At 41.7% G+C, this 24,320-nt stretch overlaps 1 protein-coding gene across 1 annotated transcript in view; it reads left to right on the top strand.

Annotated features, from left to right (window-relative positions):
* The window catches only part of gria2b (glutamate receptor, ionotropic, AMPA 2b), a 149,131-nt gene that overhangs the window by 101,188 nt on the left and 23,623 nt on the right, over positions 1-24,320 (top strand). Inside the window, 4 exon segments of the mRNA XM_072584268.1 lie at positions 6,136-6,303; positions 7,568-7,672; positions 17,044-17,154; positions 23,569-23,775. Coding sequence (XP_072440369.1) covers positions 6,136-6,303; positions 7,568-7,672; positions 17,044-17,154; positions 23,569-23,775 — 591 coding nt within the window.

Genomic DNA, 24,320 nt, shown 5'->3' with positions numbered 1-24,320 from the left:
TCTCAGACAGTCATTGGCATCGAACCATCCAAATGAGGGCAGAGATATACTGGACATGGTTAACGGGGAGACGTCTGCATTGGACATCCACCTTCCACCTCAGAATTTGCAGTTACTTGGTGAAGGTGTCACTCTGCCTGTGACCACCACATGCCATTGAATAGGGGTTGCTAACAGGGTAAACACCACCCCGAAATCCTTCGCCCACATCAAATGCTGAACCTCACACTACCCTCAGCACAATTGTGACATTTACATGACAGAGGACTTGAACTTGTGTGGCTCCATCCTTTGGGATGGTGCTAATTGTGGTTTTTCTTCAGCGAGCTCTGACTTTTTATACTGTCATTGTTGGTAACTCCAACATTGCTGAGCTGCTAAGGTTCAATTTGCAATCACCAATGGCATGTCGCAAATTTCTTTCCAAGATGACAGTAGAGTAGCAACACTAAATCTGAGCTCCTGGCCTGGTGCTCGGCTACTTATGTGTGCTTCCTTTTTCCTTTCTTTCTTTTCTCTTTCACTCTCCTTTTTTTTTCTCTTTAAAAGCCTTTTCAGCATTTTTGGTAAGGCGAGAGTGGGCACGGCCTCCCAGGTATGTATGGCAACAACGGCAAGTATCAGCTTCTTGGAGAGAGCGAGCCCTCAGAGACAACAGTGAATGTGGGCTCAGTGGTGAGAGATAGTACAGGAATGTGGTGACTTCAACACTGGTGGGCCCCATCAGTGCAGGACTTGAGTTGGTGATTGCTTCACCCACTTTCAAGATGACAGTGATAGCAGGGCAGCCTTTGTGGTTAGTGGGGAAGGTGTTTGACAAGGGCTTCAGCAATGCAGTGGGCTTGAATTGGTACTACTTGTGGATTGATGGGTGCAGCTTTTGCATCGGTGGCAACATGGTAGGCCCAGTGTGGTACTCTTGGCAGCAAACCAGTAACAGTAGTGGTTGCCTTGGATTGGAACTCCTGGAATGGAATGTGATGCGAGGGCGTTGGTGGGCATGGAGCCCGTTGTGGAGACACCCCAGTGTAGTTGTGTTTTGCGAATGGCTACTTCTTGTTTTCATTGGTACAGTGTTGTAGTGTCCAGCTTTTGCTCATCAAACTGATGCTTACTCCATACATCCTGGGCCTTGTTCCAGTCATTTTTAGAGAGCACTTCATATGAAGAGAAAGGAAAGTAAGGCTGATGACAGAAATTGTGCTAGACACTGTCAGCACTGGGCACTACCTGGTCACCAGGTATATCCACCCTCCTTCTCAAGAGCCTGCATGCCCCCTATTACCTTGCACTACCCCACCAGACCATTTTATCCCACTCCCCCAACATGGAGATCCATTGGATTAAACTTTGTCTACAACTGTCCTCCCTACTCCTTGAACTCTGGCTAACTCCTTGAATCTTCCTAATGCCCAACCTGTTCTTTGCACTTTGTCTGTGGAGGTCACAGTCAATAATCCCCTCCGCTCACAATGCCTCCTCCCATCCTAGAGCCTATGTTACCCTCTGATATTGTTCCAAAACTCCCCCATTCAACTTGAGAATTCCCTCATCACAATCTTAATTTGCCATTAATATAGACGCTTTTGCTTCCTTCTCTCAGCTTTGACTCTTTTGTCTGTTCTCTCATTCACCCGCTGCTGCCCCTACAGGTCCCTCCATTTCTTGAACCTTTCTGATTGACTAATAGACACACTTCAGACTGTGTTTGCCCCAAGATCTCTGGCTGACTTCAATGAACAGTGTCCAGCTATGATTGACTGGACCCCTAACTACTGCATTTACAACTTCCTGAATAATGATACACAATTCTCCTGACTGCTTGTGCTGGCCCGACAGGACTGACTGCCGAACAGCCCCAGGACCGTGCTGGGACAGATCGCTTGACCGTGTGGAAGCCCCTGGACTGTGATTGAGTGTTGACCATGATTGACAGCGGTGGACCCATTGGCTGACAGCACACACTTTGACCTCCCCCCCCCCCCCCCCACCACCATTGTTTGGACTGAGGAGTATCCTTCACCAGTGTCAATCTCTTTCTCAAATGCTGCTGTTTTTTGTCTCTCATTGTCCCTCCATGCATTTCGAAAAGTGGCAAGGTTGCATCCACATATGCAACTTGGTCTGGGTTTTATTCCTGTGCTGCTGCATTGCTAGTTACTGGTTGCTATTCTCCTATCTGCACGAGGAGCTTAATTCACCCACTACACCAACTCTGCCACTGGGTGGGTGTTCTGGTTATTTTGGGTCTCTTCACCAACGCCACCACCTTTTGTTGTTGAGTACAGTTCATGCAACATTTGTAAGATCGTATATCTTAAGTTAGAGTGATGGCTAAAATCGTGAGACTTTTTCAAAGCAACTCATTGTTAAAAATCACACAACACTAGTATATCATCCAACAGGTTGTACTTTCAAAGTATAAGCTTGTACTTTCAAATAAACCTGTTGGACTGTAACCTAGTGTTGTGCAATTTTTAACTTTGTCCACCCCAGTCCAACACCGGGACCTTCACATCATGATCTCATTAGTTACACCATGCTAATTATCTATATTCCAACTCTACACAAGGTCTATACTGCGGGTTCTCGTTGTCATCATGTGATTATGACATAACTCCAGAGAACGTGCATAGGAAACTAACCTTTTATGCTACAAGCCTGGGTTCTGCCAGGTTAATTTGGCTCTAGAATCCATGATAATCTAAGTCTAACTCTGGACACAAAGGCTGAATCCTAGACATTGAGGTGAAAGTGACTGCCCTTGACAACATTTGATCAAGTGTGCATCAAAAGGTCTAAACAAAACTGAAGACAGTGGGAATCAGAAGGTAACTCTTTCCCTGGTTGAAGACATACCCAGCAAAAGGAAAGATGATAGTGCTTTTTGCAGCAGAATCCATCTCAGGCACAGGACACCTGCAAAAGTTTCTCAGGGTCAAACATCTTCAGCTTCTTCATCAAAACTTTACCTCCGTTGCAAGGTCAGAACTGGGAATGGTTGCTGATGATTGCATAATGTTCAGTACCATTCATAACCTCTCAACTAGTGGAGCACTTCATACATGCATTTCCACTGCTGAACTATCCACTATCAACATCCCGGGATTACCATTAGTGAGAAGCTTAACTGGATGAGCTGTATATATATTGTGGCTATTTGTGCAGGTCAGAGAATGGGTAACTCATCTCTTAACGTCCCAATGCCTACAAAGCACAGATCAGGACAAGTGCTGCTCCAACTCCAAAGATGTTTGTCAGCATCCAGAACAAAGCATACTTTCTGAGTGGCATTCCATTCACCCAGCATTCACTCCCCTCAGCACTGACGTACAGTGGCAGCAGTGTGCGCAAACTACAAAGTACTCAGCAGTACTTCTTTAAGGTTCTTTCAACAATATTTCAGAAACCCATGATCTGAAAACCTAAAAAAAAAGCAGCATTGGAAAGCCACTACATGTGGGATCCTCACTAATTCAAACACCACCTTGACTTGTAATTTTATCAGTATTCTTTCATTGCCACACAATCAAAAGGGTGACGCGGTGGTTAGCACTGCTGCCTCACAGTACCAGGGTCCCAGGTTCGATTCCAGCCTCGGGTGACTGTCTGTGTGGAGTTCACACGTTCTCCCTGTGTCTGTGTGGGTTTCCTCTGGGTGCTGTGATGTGCAGGTCAGGTGAACTGGCCATGCTAAATTGCCCACTAGTGTTAATGTTAGAAGGGAAATGGCTCCAGGTGGGTTACTCTTCAGAGGGTTGGTGTGGATTGGTTGGGCACTAAGGAAACTAATCTAAAAATTCTCAAACTCCTTTCCTAATAGCACTTGGGTTGTTCCTACACCTCATAGACTACAGCAATTCAAGAAGATAGCTCATAACCATCTCCTTCAGGGAATGACGAATAGGCCTGAAGAAGGGCTTATGCCCGAAACATTGATTCTCCTGCTCCTTGGATGTTGCCTGACCTGCTGCGCTTTTCCAGCAACACATTTTTCAGCAAGGGTTGAAAATCCACTAGGACAGCCAATTACCATTGGCTCAACCGTAACTGAAAGGAAAGGCATTGAAGTGTTGCAAGTGAAATTGATCTCTGGTTTTTAGCACTGGCAAACATTTCAGCACCTTCACAGTAAGGAAGTGAAAAAAAATAGGAACCTTTAAGCATCTACACACAAGAGAAACCGTGTTCTACTTGTTTTAAACTGTTCTTGAATAGAGCTAAGAATTCCTTGTGAATTGCCCCACACTGCCCTGTTGCTGGCAGCATAAATATAATTGACAGTGAAGAAGGTGATCTAAGATTACAAAGAGATCTTGATCAATTGAGTAAATGGACTGAGGAATGGCAAATGGAGTTTAGTTTGGAAAAATTGGAGGTATTGCATTTTGGTAAATCAAACAAGGGCAGGACTTATACAATCAATGGTGGGGTCTTGGGTAGTGTTTGAAAATTGTGCTACAGGTAAACAGAGTTGTTAAGGAGACAGTTAGCATACTTGCCTTCATTGCTCAGACTTTTGAGCATAGGAGTAAGAACTCCATTTTAAAGTTGTACAGGAGATTTCTTCTGGAGTACTGTGTGCCGTTCTGGTCATCCTACTATAGGAAGGATATTGTTAAATTGGAGAAGGTTCAAAAAAGATTGACCAAGATTAGTATGGACTGGAGTGTTTGGGTTACAGGGAAAGGCTGGATAGCCAACAATGCATTCACGAGAGCATAGGAGGTTGAGGTTGACCTTATAGAGGCTCATAAAATCATGAAGGGCATAAATAAGGTGAATAGCAAGTGTCTTTTCGCTTGTGTGGGGAAGTTCAAGAAAAGAGGGCATATTTAAAGGTGAATCAAGAAAATTTCGAAAGGATTTGAGGGGCAACCTTTTTATACAGAGAGTGGTTATTGTTTGGAATGAACTTCAGGAGGAAATGGTAGATGCAGGTACATTTCCAACATTTAAAAGACATTGGGATAAGTACATGGATTGGAAAGATTTGGACTGATATGGGCTAAACACTAGATAAGTGGGACTAAGTTTAGTTTGGGAACATGGTCGGTATGGACTATTTGGACAGAAGGGTCTGATTCCGTGCTGTAAGACTTTATAACATTTGAAAATTTGAATGATCAGAGCTCTGTCAGTATATGAGCAAGGCATTTTAAGTGTTTGCATTGGCACTATATTTCCAAGCATTATCAAGATGGTAGCAAGACCAACATTATTTGCATAAAAATGATGTTCCACCTAGTTTTGCAGAAAATCAATTGTTGATTCTTAATTTGATTCTTATCAGTTGTATAACTGAAATGTGGATAATAGTGAAATAAAGACATATGCAGGAACTTGATTCCTTCTTGAGTAGGTCTGGCATTTCACTCTTGGAGCATGAATCGGAAATAACAGTATTTTGTGTGATCTTTGCACTTTTGCTCTTCCTGACTCTCAAAGAACATTCAAAAAGAAGTTTTGACAATGTGCTTGTTTTTCCATCTGCATGAAGAGTGAAAAGAATTCAAACAAACCGCAGTCTCCTTACTTCCTGGACAAAGACAAAAAAAGCAGTCTTTCAACACAGATCTAAGCAACTGATTAACATATGAAAAGTTCTAATGTCTGTTTTTGGCAACTACCTGGGGTACCTTAAAGAAAGGATTCTTTGCATTTAGCAATTGACCAAAAGCCTATTATGTGAAAATGGACTTATTGCTCATACCTGTACCTCATTTTCCAGGATATCAGTTTTTAAAGGTGAAACTTTGGGGCTTAAGGAGAACCTAAGGGGATTACACCAGCACATGATTTATAACTTTTTCTTTTGTGTTTTAACCACTAGGTTATCTCCCAAATACCTCGACAAAACAGATTATTTAATCAGTTATCTCAGTACTGCTTGTGGAAGCTTGTTGTGTTCAAACATTTTCTTACAATTGTCTACATAGCAGCTGGCTCAGGAGGTGGAAAAGTCAATGTTTCGGGTGTGGATTCCAGCATCTGCAGTTTGTTTTGTCTCAACATAGCAGCAGTGCCTATTCCTTAGAGAGTGCTTCGCTGGCTGGAATACTTGGGATAGCTGGCAATCATAAAAGATGCTGTATAAGTACAAGCTCTTTCTCCATCATTCTCTTTCTTTTCCAGTATACCTCTGCTTTGACCTATGATGCTGTTCAAGTGATGACTGAAGCATTCCGCTATCTACGCAAACAGCGAATTGACATCTCTAGGAGAGGTAGCACTGGAGACTGTCTTGCCAATCCTGCTGTACCCTGGGGGCAGGGAATTGAAATAGAAAGAGCACTAAAATTGGTAAGTAGCTTTTCGTTTTTAAGAAGCAGAAGTATTTATAACATACAAGTAATGCCATGAGATGGAAATCATTTTGGTAGTGGTGCAAAATGGCTCATATTGGATGAGCTCTCTGTTAAATGCAATGTCTGATATTCATTTCCATTGCAGTCAATACAAATGGAAACCAGTTGCTGCAGATAATGGGCAGCTGATCCAGAACCAACCACTTGAGTCAATGCTCAGGATAATTTCCTATCTCAAAATTTCCTTGACCTTCGACCATAATTTTCATAAATTGGCACTCCTTTGAAATCAACTTGCAGATTGTATATGCTAATATCTTTTAAAAGTATTATCTGCTCTGCATTTAGTGATGTATTTCACCAACTAGGCCAAAAGCTGTTCTGCTGCCTACCATATGTTAATGTAACATATTTTTGTAACTCACACTAAGAATGTGGGCAGTGCTAGCAAGACCAGCATCTTTTATCTCCCTTTACTCACTCTTGAGATTATCCTGTGAAACCTTCTTCTGGAATCTCTGCAGTCCATCTCCCGAAGGCACTTCCACAGCTTCTAACTGCAGGAGCAAGTTATAGGGAGACTGCAATTATTTACTGACAGAGAAACTTAGAAACCGTTTCTGTGATATGTTAAGCAATCTAGGCTGTTGTATTATTTGGTGATCTTCCAATGCAAAAATCGGTATTCACTGAATTAGATCTAGCCTGAATATATTTTCTTCACTCCAGGTTATGATCTATTAAAAAATCTGATGTCACTAAAACTCCTACACTCATTGCCTCTTTGTCACCTGGTTAATAGCATTTATGGGGACTGCCAAAATTTATACAGAATGAGCTGGATTATCAGTTTTATTCCGCATTGTGAAACATAAGGGACTGCTGTGGTTCAAAGTAATTTTCTTTCTAACTGGTATTTCCCAGAAGAATCTTTGTCATTGTCAGATCCATTTTTCAAGGTGGACTTTGGGTAATAGCAGCTCAATTAACTGCAAATGGCCAATGGGTATTAGTGCTATCTGTCTTTATGTGTCAGCGGCAACATTGCAAAATGAACCAATTTTCTTTTAAAAAATGAATTCTCTGCAATAATTACATTGCCAACAGGTACTCATCATGGGTAACATTCTTGATAATTGAACCCCGCAGAATGCTTTTATTGACAGTGCAATCAGTTGTTAAAATTTGACAACATTATTTGTTAAATTATACTTCACAAAAATTGAATAATGTTATTTCCTCCTCATTCCCTGATGTAGGTTCGCATTGATGGTTTAACTGGAAATATTCAGTTTGATCAATTTGGAAGAAGAGTCAATTATACAGTTAATATCATGGAACTCAAAAACAATGGTCCCCGCAAGGTAACAGTGCTATATCTGATCAATCTATCTGACAACTTTTTCAGGTTATCTCTTTGAATATCAATAATTTATTGCTAACTTACTGACACCTTGGAAGAAGTGAATCACATTCCAGTATGGGCTTCAGATGTTGATTATGAACTATGCAGTGATCAATTATTTATTCTAATTCTAGGAATCTTTTGGGAGCATCTCATGTCATTTCCTGATGGTAAATTTATTATGTTACTATTGGCATATTTAAAGAAGGAGCAAAATCTGAGTTGTTTGACTGACTTCAGCTTTGGCTGGCAAATTCGGTGTCAAACATACAAAAGTAGGATAGGCCACTTGGCTCTTCTAACCTTGTCAGTCTTCAATGAGATTCTTGGCTCTTCAATTTGTGGTCTCAGCTCCACTTTTCTGCTATCACCTCATATTCTTGACTTCCTTGGTAAACGAGAACTTATCTGACTTAACATTGAAAAATACAATGAATCTGCCTCCACTGCTCTCTGAGAAAGAGAGTTTCACCAACCCTAAACCTCTTTGAGAAAAAAATTTTCCCCACCTCCCGAATTTTAAATGAGGTCCCACCTACAAGAGGAAACATGTTTTCACCATCAACCTTGTTGAGTTTCTGCAAGATCTTATATCTTCCAATATGATTACTTCTAAGTCTTCTGTACTCCAATGGATATCAGTGATTCCAACTTTGCCTTTCACCATAAATCAAAGAGTGTGAGTCAGGCAGCATCCGAGGAGCAGGAGAATTGATGTTTTGGGCATAAGCCCTTCATCAGGAATGAGGCTAGTGGACCGGGGGACTGAGACATAAATGGGAGGGGGTTGCGGCTGAGGGGTGGGTAGGTGGGAATGGGATAGATAACTGAAGGTGGGGGTGAAGGTGATAGGTCAGAGAGGAGGGTAGAGTGGATAGTTGGGAAGGAAGATGGTCAGGTAGGACAGTTCAAGGGGGCAGTGCCGAGTTGAGAGGTTGGGACTGGGAAAAAGGTCCTGTGTAGTTGAAGTGTCCCAGGACAGAAGAACTCCTCATCTTCCATGTTTGCATACTTCAACCAGATGGGATCAATGTGATTTCACCAGTATTCCCATTTCCCCTCTCCCTACCTTACCCCATTCCCAACCTCCCAACTCGGCACTGCCCCCTTGAATGGTCCTAAATGTCCATCTTCCTTCCCATCTATTTTTCCCCCAACCACACCCCCCTCCCATTTATCTCTCAGCCCACTTGGCCCACAAGCCTCTTTCCTGATGAAGGGCTTATGCCTGAAACGTTGACTCTCCTGCTCCTCGGATGCTGCCTGACATGCAGTGCTTTTCCAGCACCACACTCTTCAACTCTGATCTGCAGCATCTGCAGTCCTCACTTTCTGTCAGCATAAATCCCCCATCTCATAAATCAGTCAGTTGAAATTTGAGAACTGATTTGCATAACTTTGCCCCATCTTAAATTAACAGAATTAAAGTTATATAAAGTATGTGAGGCTCACAGGCTGCAATTTCCTGGATTATCCTGAGTGCCTTTCTTAAACAATGGGACAACATTGACTATTCTCCAGTTCTCTGGGACCTCACCTGTGGTGAAAGAGGATGCAAAGATGTCTGTCAATACTCCAGCAATTTGTATTCATGCCTCCCTCAATATTCTGCAATCGATCCAATCAGGACCTGGAGACTTAAGATGCACAACACATCTTCCTTTTTATTAGCAACTTGACTTAGAAATTCAACAGTCCCTTCCCTGAAATTCTGTCTGGTCAATGCCGATACAAAGTATTCATTTAAGACTTCACCCACTTCTTCTGGCTCCATGCATACATTTTCTCCCATGTCCTTGAGTGGGCCTACTTTTTCCCAGCTCAGCACCGTCCCCATGACCTGTCCTACCTGCCTATCTTCCTTTCCACCTATCCACTCCACCCTCCTCTCTGACCTATCATCCCCACCCCATTCACCCATTGTACTCTTTGCTACCTTCCCCCACCCTCCTCTCTGATCAATCACCTCCTTCCCCACCCCCATTCACCTATTGTACTCTATGCTTCTTTCTCCCCACCCCCACCCCCCTCTCGTTTATCTCTCCACTCGGTAGGCTCCCTGCCTCTATTCCTAATGAAGGGTTTTTGCCCGAAATGTCGATTTTCCTGCTCCTCAGATGCTGCCAGACCTGGTGTGCTGTTCCAGCACTACTCTAATCTAGACCACTACTTTTTCCCTGGCTACCCTATTGTTTTTTATATATGCATAAAAACATTGGGATTCTCCTTAATCCTGTTTGCTAATGACTTTTCATGACCCCTTTTATACAGTGAATGATAGAATCCTTAGGAGTTTTGATATGCAGAGAGATCTGGGCGTGCAGTTTACAGATCGGCACCGCAGGTGGATCAAGCAGTAAACAAGGTCTATGCCATGCTTGCCTTCATTGGAAGGAGCATTGAGTATAAGGATAGACAAGTTATACTGCAGTTTTATAGAACTTCAGGAAGGCAATACTTAAAATATTGAGTACAGTCCTGGTCACCACACTACCAGAAGGATGTGGATGCTTTGGAGAGGGTACAGAAAAGGTTTACCAGGATGTTGCCTGTTATGGGGGAAGCTTGGAGAGTCTGGGTTTGTTTTCACTAGTGTAGAAGAAGCTGAGGGGCGACCTGACAGAAGTTTATAAGATTATGAATGGCAAAGATAGAGTGGAAAGTATGTGGCTTTTTCCCAGGGTGGAGGGGTCAATTACTAGGGGACACAGGTTTGAGGTGCGAGGGGCAGGGGAAAATTTAAAAGAGATGTCCGAGGGATGTTTTTCACACAAAGGCTGGTGAGTGCCTGGAATGCGCTGTCAGAGGAGGTGATGGATGCAGACACAATCGCAGCATTCAAGAAGCATCTGGATGAATACAAGTATAGGAAGGGAACAGAGGGATATGGATCCTGTAAGTGAAGGCATTTTCAGTATGGAAGGGCAAAATGTGTCAGCACAGGCTTGGAGAGCTGAAGGGCCTGTTCCTGTGCTGCATTGTTCTTTGTTCTAGTACAGTAGATTAGATTAGATTGCTTACAGTGTGGAAATGGGCCCTTCAACCCAACAAGTCCACACCGACCCTCCGAAGAGCCCTACCCCTACATTTACCCCTTCACCAAACACTAAGGGTAATTTAGCATAGCCAATTCACCTAACCTCCACATTTTTGTACTGTTGTTAGATGTAGTCTAACAAATTCCCTGTACAACTTACATATCCCATTCTTCTTTAAAGATGATAACATCTCGGACCGTGACTTCAGAATCCTTAAGGGGGAGGGTGTGCAGCCAGAAGTCGTGGTGCACTTTGGCACCAACAACATAGGTAGGAAGAGGGGTGGGGAGGCCATTCAGGAGCTCAGGGAGTTAGGCTGGAAGCTAAAAGCTAGGACAGACAGAGTCATCATCTCTGGGTTGTTGCCGGTGCCATGTGACAGTGAGGCAAGGAATAGGGAGAGAGTGCAGTTGAACACGTGGCTGCAAGGATGGTGTAGGAGGGAGGGCTTCAGGTATTTGGACAATTGGACTGCATTCTGGGGAAGGTGGGACCTGTACAAGCAGGATGGGTTGCACCTGAACCAGTAGGGCACCAATATCCTGGGGGGTAGCTTTGCTAGCACTCTTCGGGGGCGGGGGGGGGTTAGACTAATTTGGCAGGGGGATGGGATCCAGACTTGTAGCCCAGCAAGTAGGTTAGCTGTTTTTCAGGATGTCCAAGAATGTGGGAGGCTGTGGAGAAGATAGCACTGACAGGGAATACTTGCAGACACAGAGATGGGCTCAAGTGTGTATACTTCAACGCAAGGAGTATCAGAAATAAGGTGGGTGAACTTAAGACGTGGATCAGTACTTGGGACTACGATGTTGTGGCCATCACGGAAACGTGGATAGAAGAGAGACAGGAATGGTTATTGGAGGTTCCTGGTTACAGATGTTTCAGTAAGATTAGGGGGGGTGGTAAAAAAGGAGGGGGAATGGTGTTGCTAATTAGAAATGGTATAACGGCTGCAGAAAGGCAGTTCGAGGGAGATCTGCCTTTGGAGGTAGTATGGGCTGAAGTCAGAAATAGGAAAGGAGCAGTCACCTTGTTGGGTGTTTACTATAGGGCCCCCAATAGCAGCAGAGATGTGGAGAAACAGATTGGGAAACAGATTTTGGAAAGGTGCAGAAGCCACAGGGTAGGAGTCATGGGCAATTTCAACTTCCCAAATATTGATTGGAAGCTCTTTAGATCAAGTAGATTGGACGGGATGGTGTTTGTGCAGTGTGTCCAGGAAGCTTTTCTAACTCAGTATGTAGATTGTCCGATCAGCGGGGAGGCCATATTGGATTTGGTACTCGGTAACGAACCAGGACAAGTGATGGGCTTGTTAGTGGGTGAGCATTTTAGTGATGGTGACCACAATTCTGTGACTTTCACCTTGGTTATGGAGAGAGATAGGTGCGTGCAACAGGATAGGTTTTACAATTGGGGGAAGGGTAAATACGATGCTGCAAGACAGGATCTGAGGCGCATAAGTTGGGAGCATAGGCTGTCAGGGAAGGATGTCATTGAAATATGGAACCTTTTCAAGGAACAGATACGATGTGTCCTTGATATGTATGTACCTGTCAGGCAGGAAAGAGATGGTCGTGTGAGGGAACCTTGGTTGACGAGGGAGGTTAGATGTCTAGTAAAGAGGAAGAAGGAGGCTTACATAAGGTTGAGGAAACAAGGTTCAGACAGAGCGTTGGAGGGATACAGGATAGCCAGGAGGGAGCTGAAGAAAGGGATTAGGAGAGCTAAGAGAGGGCATGAAAAATCTTTGGCTGGTAGGATCAAGGATAACCCCAAGGCCTTTTATGCGTATGTGAGAAACATGAGAATGACGAGAACGAGGGTAGGTCCGATCAAGGACAGTAGTGGGAGACTGTGTATTGAGTTGGAAGAGATAGGAGAGGTCTTGAATGAGTACTTTTCTTCAGTATTTACAAATGAGAGGGACTGTATTGTTGAAGAGGAGAGTATGAAACGGACTGGTAAGCTAGAGGAGATACTTGTTAGGAAGGAAGATGTGTTGGGCATTTTGAAAAACGTGAAGATAGACAAGTCCCTCGGGCCTGACGGGATATATCCTAGGATTAAGTGGGAAGCAAGAGAGGAAATTGCAGAGCCGTTGGCAATGATCTTTTCATCTTCACTGTCAACGGGGGTAGTATCAGGGGACTGGAGAGTGGCGAGTGTTGTGCCCCTGTTCAAAAAAGGGAATAGGGATAACCCCGGGAATTACAGGCCAGTTAGTCTTACTTCTGTGGTAGGCAAAGTAATGGAAAGGGTACTGAGGGATAGGATTTATGAGTATCTGGAACGACACTGCTTGATTTGGGACAGCCAGCACGGATTTGTGAGGGGTAGGTCTTGCCTTACAAGTCTTATTGAATTCTTTGAGGAGGTGACCAAGCATTTGGATGAGGGTATAGCAGTGGATGTAGTGTACATGGATTTTAGTAAAGCATTTGATAAGGTTCCCCATGGTAGGCTTATGCGGAAAGTCAGGAGGCATGGGATAGTGGGAAATTTGGCCAGTTGGATAGAGAACTGGCTAACTGGTCGAAGTCAGAGAGTGGTGGTAGATGGTAAATATTCACCCTGGAGCCCAGTTATATGTGAAGTACCGCAGGGATCAGTTCTGGGTCCTCTGCTGTTTGTAATTTTTATTAATGACTTGGAAGAGGGTGGGTCAGTAAATTTGCAGACAATACGAAGATTGATGGAGTTGTGGATAGTGAGGAGGGCTGTTGTCAGCTGCAAAGGGACTTAGATATGATGCAGAGCCGGGCTGAGGAGTGGCAGATGGAGTTCAACCTTGTCAAGTGTGAGGTTGTCCATTTTGGAAGGACAAATAAGAATGCAGAATACAGAGTTAACGGTAAGGTTCTTAGTAAGGTGGAGGAGCAGAGGGATCTTGGGGTCTATGTTCATAGCTCTTTGAAAGTTGCCACTCAGGTGGATAGAGCTTGTAAGAAGGCCTATGGTGTATTAGCGTTCATTAGCAGAGGGATTGAATTCAAGAGTCGTGAGGTGATGTTGCAGCTGTACAGGACCTTGGTAAGGCCACATTTGAAGTACTGTGTGCAGTTCTGGTCACCTCACTTTAGGAAAGATGTGGAAGCTTTGGAGAGGGTGCAGAGGAGATTTAGCAGGATGTTACCTGGAATGGAGAATAGGTCGTACGAGGATAGGTTGAGAGTGCTAGGCCTTTTCTCATTGGAACGGCGAAGGATGAGGGGTGACTTGATAGAGGTTTATAAGATGATCAGGGGAATAGATAGAGTAGACAGTCATAGACCTTTTCCCCCGGGTACAACAGAGTGTTACAAGGGACATAAATTTAAGGTGAAGGGTGGAAAGTATGGGGGGATGTCAGGGGTAGGTTCTTTATCCAGAGAGTGGTGGGGGCATGGAATGTGCTGCCTGTGGGAGTGGCAGAGTCAGAATCATTGGTGACCTTTAAGTGGCAATTGGTTAGGTACATGGATAGGTGCTTAAGCTAGGACAAATGTTCGGCACAACATCGTGGGCCGAAGGGCCTGTTCTGTGCTGTATTGTTCTATGTTCTATTCCATTTGCTGCACCTGCAGGACACATAGGGCACACAGATCTCTCTGTACATCAGACTCCTTATTTTTCCTTCATAACTTACTTTCCTACCTCATTTTGTGTCATCAAGTTTAACAACCAGGTATTCAATCATTTGATCCAAGTCATTAATATTGATTGTAATTAGCTGAGGTCCCATCACTGGTTTCTCGGGCACACTACTCGTTTCATCTTGTTCACCTTTTTGCTCCTAATAAGCTAACCAATCCTCTATCCATGCTAGTACATTATTCCCCTACACCATGGGTTCCGTCACATTTAATGTGGGCTTTGTGAAATGCCTTCGAGAAATGCAAAGAAGTATAACCCTTTTTCCACCTTGCTTGTTCCTTCCTCAAAGAACTTTAATAAGTCTTTCAAACATGATTTCATCTTCACAAAATCATGTTGACTCTGCCTAATTGCCCTGTGATTTTCTCAGTGCCCTGTTATAACCTCTTTAGTAATAGATTCCAGCATTTTTCTGAAAACACATTGAGCTAACTACCCTGAGTCTTTTCTCTTTTCTTGAAGAGAGGAATTATATTTGCTATTTTCCAATTTGACATTGCTGCTTGTCGGTAAAACCGATATGGTTCACTTCATGTCCTTTAGGAAAGGTGACTGCCATCCTTGCCTAGCCAGACATGTATGTGACTCCAGACCCACAGCAATGTGGTTGACTCTTAATTGTCCTTTGGGGCAATATGGGATGCACAACAAATGCTGACCTCGCTAGCAACACTCACTTTCTGTGAATGATTTTTTAAAAATGGATATTTGAGGTTTTGGCACTCGTTTCCTATTTTGTAGGCAGTAGTAGGCAACAGAATATTATTCATACCTTGATGTATTGAAGAAAGATGCAGAAAGTGTTATAATGTTGACTGGCTGGAATATGGTATTGTACATTTTTATTGTTTGAAGTGTTGTTTCAATGGATTAAGGTAGTCTCGAAAGTTTATACTTGGAGTAAGCAAGGCAGATCCTTCTTAAAATCTAATCTCCACTTTTTGGAGTGGAATTCCTCCTTTAAATAAGAAGTTAACGTTACACAAGTTGAGACATTTTAGATCTGTTGTGAATGTGGGGAGCATGAGTCTACACTTTTCAAGAGACAGCATACAAAGTTGAATATGAGTAAGTTGTTAAACTCGTAGGAAGGAGTTTAGATTAGATTAGATTACTTACAGTGTGGAAACAGGCCCTTCGGCCCAACAAGTCCACACTGACCCACTGAAGCCCAACCCACCCAGACCCATTCCCCTGCATTTACCCCTTTCACCACAAGCAATTTAGCATGGCCAATTCACCTAACCTGTACTGAAAATTTGCTATTATTTAAGAACATAGAAAGAAAAATGCTGTAAAATAGAATCTTATCAGATTTTGGTTTCAAACATACTCTTAAGATTTCAATTGTGATCATGCAGCTCACACTGCACAAGCAAGTTTGTCTGATTTATGAAATAAATTGGCACATTTTACATGGATTAAATGAACATGAACTTGAATTGAAGTTAACTTCACCATTTAATAAACAAAGTTGTAGTGAACTTTGATAGTTCGCAAAAATTATTTCATTTATGGAAACCAGTCCAAAGTGGCATTAGTTTTGGTGGGGGAGACAAAAACTAGAGGGCATAGGTCTAAGGTGAGAAGGGAAAGATTTAAAAAGGATCTGAAGAGTACCTTTTCATGTGTCTATGCAATGAGCTACCAGAAACAGTGGTGGAGGTGAGTACAATTACATTTAAAAGGCATCTGGATGGGTAAATGTATAAGAAGGTTTTAGAGGGATGGGACCGAATACTCATTTCCTTATTTTCCATTATTCAATCCACAAACCCACTATGTGAAGTGTGCCAATGCTCACTTTCTCACTATTTTTCTTTTAAATGCCTGTATAAGCTTTTACTATATATTTTGTATTGTTATCTAGCTTTGTTTCAGACTTTAACACCTCATCTATTTTTAGTTGTATTTGCATTTTTTTAGATATCTTCCCTGTGAGTAATTTTTCTGAAATTGTAGACTTTTTCTTTTTAACATATTTGCTTTAATTTCTTCCGTTAGCCACAGATGATATATCCTTCTCTGAGAGATTTTCTTTCTCACTTAAATGTATCTTTGCTGACTGTTATGAAGTATCTCCAGAACTGTCTGCGCCTGTACTTCTATTGACCTATCATTTAATTTAATTTCATGGTTCACATTAGCCAGATCTTCCTCATACCTGCAGTGCTTTTATTTAAATTTCGAAGTTAACTCTCCTCCAAACTGAAGATGAGATTCAATCATTTTTTGATCACTGCTAACTTCAGATATCTTTACTCTGAAATCAGCAATTAATCCCGTGTTGTTAAACATTACTATATTACTTGCTCTCTGGTTAGCTCTCAAGCTTCAGTACTTGCTCTAAGAAGCTGTACTGAAAAGTCATTATCTGAGGTGACTTTGCAAATCTGCTTTGTCCAACCTTTATGTAGAATAAAGATCAACCATGATGATTGCTCTACAAGCTGCCATTATTTCTTCATGTGCACCCCATCATATAATTTGGTTACTGTTAGGGAGTTTATATACTAGTCCCATAAGTGACTTCTTATGTTTTTTATTTCTTATCTGACTTATCTGTTATGACAAAAAGTGATGTGGATGTATTTTGAAAACAGTGTATGATGTAAACAGTACTAAGTGTCTAACTATTATGTTGTGAAACTGGCAGATTGGCTACTGGAATGAAGTCGACAAGATGGTTGTCACAGCCACAGATTTCCTCAGTGGAAATGAGACTGCAGGAATGGAGAATAAAACTGTTGTAGTAACAAGTATCATGGTATGTTGTTGACCACATATAGCAAAGAATTCTCACTATTCTTAAAATTCTTTGCATAGAAACAAAATGAGTAACTAGAATATTCTCGCAATGCAAATAAATTTGTCCTTGAACAGTTTACGTTATTTTTGATCTCATTAAAAATGCTTTCTTCTGCTATAACTGCGTTAAGTTATGGAGCATTGAACTTTGACTTGGGAGATGTTTTCTGTTTTTAGTTCTGCAACTGTTAATTTCCCTGTTTTGAGAATTTAATAACCTTTGTTGCAAAACCCCAGATGCTTTGATCAGCACCAATTAATTATCATTTAATTATTAATAGTCCACATCAATTTTAGCCAAATATTGATTTCACATTTCAGAGTACAATTCCTTCAAAAAAGAAAATAAATTGCCATTAAATTGTAATATTATTTTACTTTATATAACATATTTGAAACATTGACAGGTTAATTTGTAGACTTGCATTTTCTGTTTTATGTTCAGGCAGCAAATTAAAAATCTGAGTAATTCATTTTAACCCTGATCAAAAGGAACAAACGTCAGTGAAGAATTTAATTCCTAAAATGGAAATTAAACCAATCAATCTTAAAGGACTTGAAAAGCTTTTACTTATAATGAGTAAAAGAAGTGAACACGAAATTTATGACACAGAATTAGACTAATGATTTCTTCACAGAATAGAAATCTCAGCTCTAAAATCATCAATTAAGACTGCAGGCATTTCTTTTCATTATTTCTATGTTTTCTTTGAATACTAATCCAGACGACATGTGCTCAAATCACGAGTCAAGTTGAAATGCAAACACTACATTCTTAGTCCTGCCACATTTTTTTGTTATAGCAGTGGATGAATGACCGCCATGTTTGAAAAATGCTCTTCTGCCTGAGGAAAAGGTCGTGGCCGTATCAATCTCACTCTGGGGAGGTGTGCATTTTGTCAGTGGATTATGGAACTCCACAGTATGTTAGAAAGCGGTTTTTCCCAGACATTGCCATCTTTGGAGAATAGACATTCATTGTAGGAGACATCTGTGGTGGAAGTGAGGCAATTTCTGAATCTAAAATTTATGTGAATATTTTTGTTTACTGAAGGGCAACATATATTTATTTTGTTTTTCCTTACATTGCATTTGTCAAGCCACGTTTTGCATTAAATAGGTATAGCCTGTAAAGCCATACTAATTCTGAATTAGGAGCAAAACACACGGCTGAATTTTACCATTTTGAGTTCAGTGTTTTGTCAAGTTAGATTCATGGTACCCAGTCTGCCATTGCTTGGAGCGACTTTCTTCATGTAATTTTCCACTTTTCACTTCATTGATTATGTGTATGCGCTCTACAGCACCTTTCTTGCACACATCAGAAAATATGGCAGTGCTCACCACTGCTGGAACCCTCTGGTGTCCGCATTGGTGGCATCAGCTGCACATCTCTCCAGGAGCTGATCCTTAGACTGTGGAGCTCAGCTGTTATCACTGAGGACATGGCTCCAAAAAGAAATAGGGCATTCTGCTTATTGGAGATGACAATACTTGTAGATTGAATAGTAGAAAAGACAGCATTCTCCAAATGTCCTTTACACTGCCCAGGAGGCCACGTTACTAGAAATAGATGGCTTGGACTGAGGTAGCAGCCCAGGCCTGTGTTATGCTTGGACAAAAAAAAATGCAGCAGTGAAAGGGAAAACTTCAACGATCTGCTGTGCTCCACAAGGAAAAGTGCCTCCATCTTCTCATTTCAAGCTTGCACCCAAACAGCTGCAACCTACTCTAATTCTGCCACTGCGAGGAACTCTCATCAAGATGGATGATAACTCTCAGTATTATTTGCAGCATCTTACTCACCTCATCCTTCCATGCTACTAACTTTTCCTGCTCACTCACTATGGATACCTTATTAAATCTCCTAAAACTGCTGAGCTATCTTGAAAATGTAATTTTCATGCAATAGGAAATGGTGGAAGGTATAGGGGAGATGTCAGGGGTGGGTTCTTTACCCAGAGAGTGGTGGGGGCATGGAATGCGCTGCCCGTGGGAGTGGTAGAGTCAGAATCATTGGCGACCTTTAAGCGGCATTTGGATAGGTACATGGATGGGTGCTTAATCTAGGATAGAAGTTCGGCACAACATCGTGGGCCAAAGGGCCTGTTCTGTGCTGTATTGTTCTATGTTCTATGTTCTATGTTCTAAAAGAAGTTCTGGGATTTACATATCAAAGTACAGAAAGCAGCATATCCCATTAAAGTTTTAATCTGAGATTGTTGACTGTAACACCTCTCCACTGGACTCCTTTGGCTATAAATTCAGTGAGCATGATCTTAACTTCCACAACCACCTGATGAAGGAGCAGCGCTCCGATAGCTCATGCTTCCAAATAAACCTGTTGGACTGTAACCTGGTGTTGTGTGGTTTTTAACTTTGTCTGCACCGGGCAACTTTGCCACATAACTTTACATCATGAAAAGCATATAAGTTCTTAAATCCAGCAAATGAGGCACGACTAGAGCTGAGGCAGGCAAAGCTGCAGGATTTTCAGCTTTTTTTCCTTAGGTTCTCATAAATTGATGAGGCTTTCTGATTTATGGTGGGAAATGTTGTCCCAGGTGGCTTATTCAATTGATCTTCTATCCACACACTTAGAAGCTGCTCCATCTCCTCTAGTTCCTTTTTTCATGATCTCACAGACTGGCTAGTGCTCAGATTTGTTCCAGCAGTGCAGCTTGTTTTAATTCTTTCCGCATTGTCTCCACTGGTGCGTAGCGTCGACTCCTTTATTCCTATTGCATGAATATTATGCTGAAACACCTTATAACATCTAGCTTCTGTTCAAGTGTTATAGCCTTTATTTTACAATCACCACTCACGATCTTTTCACCTGGATGCTTCCTGCCAACATTCTTGCAACTTTGTCCTTCCATATTCTTGGAAAACACAGAGAGATTTAAAAAAAAAACAAGGTTGAGAATTACTGAGTTCGGCACTGTATGTTTCAGGAATCACTTCACCACAAAGCGTGTGAGCCAACTTTATTCCTGATGAAGGGCTTTTGCCCAAAACGTCAATTTCGAAGCTACTTGGATGCTGCCTGAACTGCTGTGCTCTTCCAGCAACACTAATCCAGAATTTGGTTTCCAGCATCTGCAGTCATTGTTTTTACCATGTGATGTCAAGCCATGCAAGTCCAGCCATCAGTGTACCGCAACGTCTTATGCAGGGGATGGATTCACATTAAAAAATTGCTCCCCAATCCACCAATCACGTTACATCCAAATTACGTTGATGAATTGCACATTTTCAGAAAACAACCTGCATATCCACTTGTACTCTTATAATGTCTGCTGTCCAGGCTTTGTTACGGTTGGAACTTGTTCAGTCACATCCATGTGAGTGAAGAGCAGCCACTTCAGCATCCCAAGGTTGAAGGAAGTTGTAATGATGAAACATTGCTCATTTCTCACAAGCAACCAACTCTTTGATTGCAGATACTTTCAAATGGAAGCTACCATTAACTGTGACATTGATGACTGAAGTCAAGGCAATAGACCACTCAGTCTAAAAGCAATGTGCAAGCATTGTACTAGGGTCTGGCCTAGAAATAATGCCACTGAAAAATTGATGATGGTGCACTCAAACTCCCTGATAAGACAACTCTGTTCAGCCATTGCCTCAATGTCAACTTGGTGACTCTTTGTGACCCAGAGAGGCAGAGCATTCACAATACCTCACTTACCGTCAAAACCTTCATAATTGGGACCTATCAAGAGATGCTTGGTCATTTGACAAAGAAACAGTAAAAGTATTTTTTTTAAGTTAATGGCTAGGGGATCCATGAACTTATTCACTGTAATATGTGTGGCTTCTTTAGCACCGTCAAGACTACCTGCAGTCAATGCACCCATGGCCCCACTCAACTCCTGGCCAAGAGTTGGGAAGTGTTTATCAATATCAGAGAGGCAGTTGGTGCACACTTAAAGGAGCACTTCAAGGATCTCATAACAAAGGTTCTGTCTTTAACATGTGTCCTCAACTCCATACGCCATTTCAGCACAACTCAAATCCAGTGTGAGTAGGAAGGGCTATTCAACAGCCAAAGAATAGCGATGCATCAGGACCTCTAAATTATGGTGGAGAAACACTTTGATCACACAGCCACAATGTTTGTATTTGAAAAGGAGAGCATGAAATCATGGGGGAAATTCGAGGTGCTGTAATTGTGACCGTCTTCAGGAATAGTGATGGGTTCAACTCCAGTACTACTCCTTACTAATGGCCACAGGAAAAGTTATCACCAGAACTTTCCTCAATCATCTCCTTCCTGTGGCTGAAGAGTTCTTTCTATAGAGGTAATGGGAAGTTACCCTCTAAACATTGGGAATAGAACGAACTCTTGTACAATTTCTTGGATCTCATAAAGCCTTTGACACTGTCAACTATAATGGATTATGGAGCATTGCTCTTCATTTCAGCTGTCCCCAGTAGTTTGTCTCCTGACCCCCCCCCCCCCCCAGTTAATCCATGAGGACATGCAAGCTATGATCCTAAGCAAAAGATCAAACACTGACCCACTTCAGGTTTGGACTGAACACTGTCACTGTTCTCAATCTTCTTTGCAGCAATGCTCCACTTCACCCCTGCTGGAGTGGATTTATTTTACAAAACAACTGGGAACCTGTTCAGCCTCAGTTGCCTGAGGCCAAATCCAAGATCAAATCATCCTCTGTTATTGAACTATAGCATGCAGACAATGCTTGTATCTATGCAAATTTCAGTGTGCCGGGCCCCAAGCCACTGTCAACACCTTCAATGAGGTTTATTTGTGTACAGAGGACAGAAGAAGACAGAAGACAAAATATCCAGAAGATTAAGGTTCTCCGCCAATCTGTTCCTCCTAAACCACACTTATGAGACCACAAAATTCCACACCAAGGCCTTGGACAATGTGAACCATTTCCTTACCTTTGGAGTCAACTGTCAACAAGCACAGACATTAATGATGTGCTTTAATCCCACATTTAGTGGGCCAACATAACCTTTAGACACCTGAGGAAGGGTATGATCAAAGACCAGGGCCTCCAATGTAGCACCATGCTCAGAGTCAACAGAACTGAAGTCCGTCTAGTCTTGATAATTAGTCAAGTGACAGAAAGTGTCATTATCCGTGCTATTAGCAGCACTTGATTAACAATAACTGACTCCCTGTGGTTCCATCAGGGGCATTCAGTGTATTACCTCATTACAGCCTTGATACAAAAGATGAAGTCACATGTGATCTATGGTGTGCTAATAAGTTTGATACAGAACTGGCTTAGTCATGGAACACAGAGAGGAGGAGGGGAATAGTATTTTTATGACTGGAGATCTGAACACATTGATGTTCTGCAAGGACCAGTTTTGGAATCCCTGTTGTTTGTAATACATGGTGATTTGAAGGAGAATGTATGTGACCTGATTAGTAAGTTTTCAGGTGACGCAAACATCAAGGGAGCTGAGGATAGTGAGAAGGGTTGCCAAATGGTACAGTAGGATATAAATAGGCTGGAGATTTGAACAAAGCAGATGGAGTTTCTTCTGGACAAATGCAAGGTGATGTATTTTGGAAGATCTCATGCAGGAAAGAAGTATACAATATATGGCAGAACCCTTAGTAGCATCAACATACAGAAGGATCTAGCATACAGGTCTACAGTTCCCTGAAAGTGGCAACACAAGTGGATGAAGTGGTCAAGAAGGCACACGGCATGCTCATCTTCATCGGTCGGGACATAGAGTATAAAAATTGGCAAGTCATTTTGCAGCTACATAAAACTTAGGTTTGGCCACATTTGGAATCTTATGAACAGTTCTGGTCAACACGCTACCAGAGGGATGTGAAGGCATTGGACAGGATACAGAAATGGTTTATGAGGATGGTTTGGAGGACCTTAGCTATGAAGAGAGATTGGACAAACTCAGTTTGTTCTCATTTGAAAATCAGAGGATGAGGTGATCTGATAAAAGTTTTCTGAATTCTTTAGGTAACATTTAAACAATAATAACCATTGTTAGCAATTTTAGTGGTAATTCATAGATGTAAATGTTACTTTAGAGCTTATTGTTTTATATACAGTAATGTTACTGATGCTGGTTCATTGGACTACTAAGGTGATAACCAATGGAAAAGACAATGGGGTTTGTATCCACATTTTCCCAGACAGTAAACTCCTATCTTTTGTTGTGCCATCCAAGTCAGGCAACAAATGGAGTTCATAAATTCTCCCACAGGCTTGGAAGAAAGTCCATCTATTGTGAACTTTCCATCTGCTAGACCAAAACTAACTGAGACAAAGAATGCCATAATTTTCAGAGAATGCTGTATAACATGAAATTGACCTTTAAAATGCTTCTGCTTAATGATGCAAACTTTCTATTGTAGGAATCACCTTATGTTATGCTGAAGAAAAATTATGAACAATTCGAAGGAAATGACCAGTACGAAGGCTATTGCGTTGATCTAGCTGCAGAAATAGCCAAACATTGTGGCTTTAAGTACAAACTATCCATAGTGCCTGATGGGAAGTACGGCGCTAGGGATGGGGAAACAAAAGTTTGGAATGGAATGGTGGGAGAGCTGGTCTATGGGGTAAGGTAACAAATAATTTAAATGGATTTATTGCAGCTCAGTCAATGATTAAAGTACACATGCCTTCAATACACAGTGGATGGTCGCCAAGAAGAGAATAAAGTTATGATGCTGGTTTTGGCACATAGGCAATATGCCTATTGTAAGAACCTATGGAAATGTTATCATTTATTTGAATATTGACTATATATAAGTAAGATACTCTGTTCTGTTATTTCCAGAAATGAAGGAAATGTGATGATGATGGACAATTGCATTTCCTAAAGTAACAAAACACATTTAATGAAGGATGAATGTAAACTATTTTCACATTACAGGTTTGGTTGCACAAATGCAAACCTTTAAATAAAAAATTGCTATTGGTCTGCAATTGGCAATTGGCAATATTTGTTGAACAACATCTTTTTTTGATGTTGGATCAAATCCTTTTACATGGAATCATGATAAACAAACAATACCACTCCAGACCCAACAGTTTCCATATCATTAAGGACAGTTCATATGCATGTTTAAATTAATAAATGAAGTCTAAGCCCAGCAGGGCA

This window comes from Chiloscyllium punctatum, chromosome 14, assembly GCF_047496795.1.
Source record: "Chiloscyllium punctatum isolate Juve2018m chromosome 14, sChiPun1.3, whole genome shotgun sequence".
Classification (NCBI taxonomy): Eukaryota; Metazoa; Chordata; class Chondrichthyes; order Orectolobiformes; family Hemiscylliidae; genus Chiloscyllium; species Chiloscyllium punctatum.
Note: the sequence above shows the minus strand (reverse complement) of the source record. Positions and strands in the feature narration are given on the sequence as shown.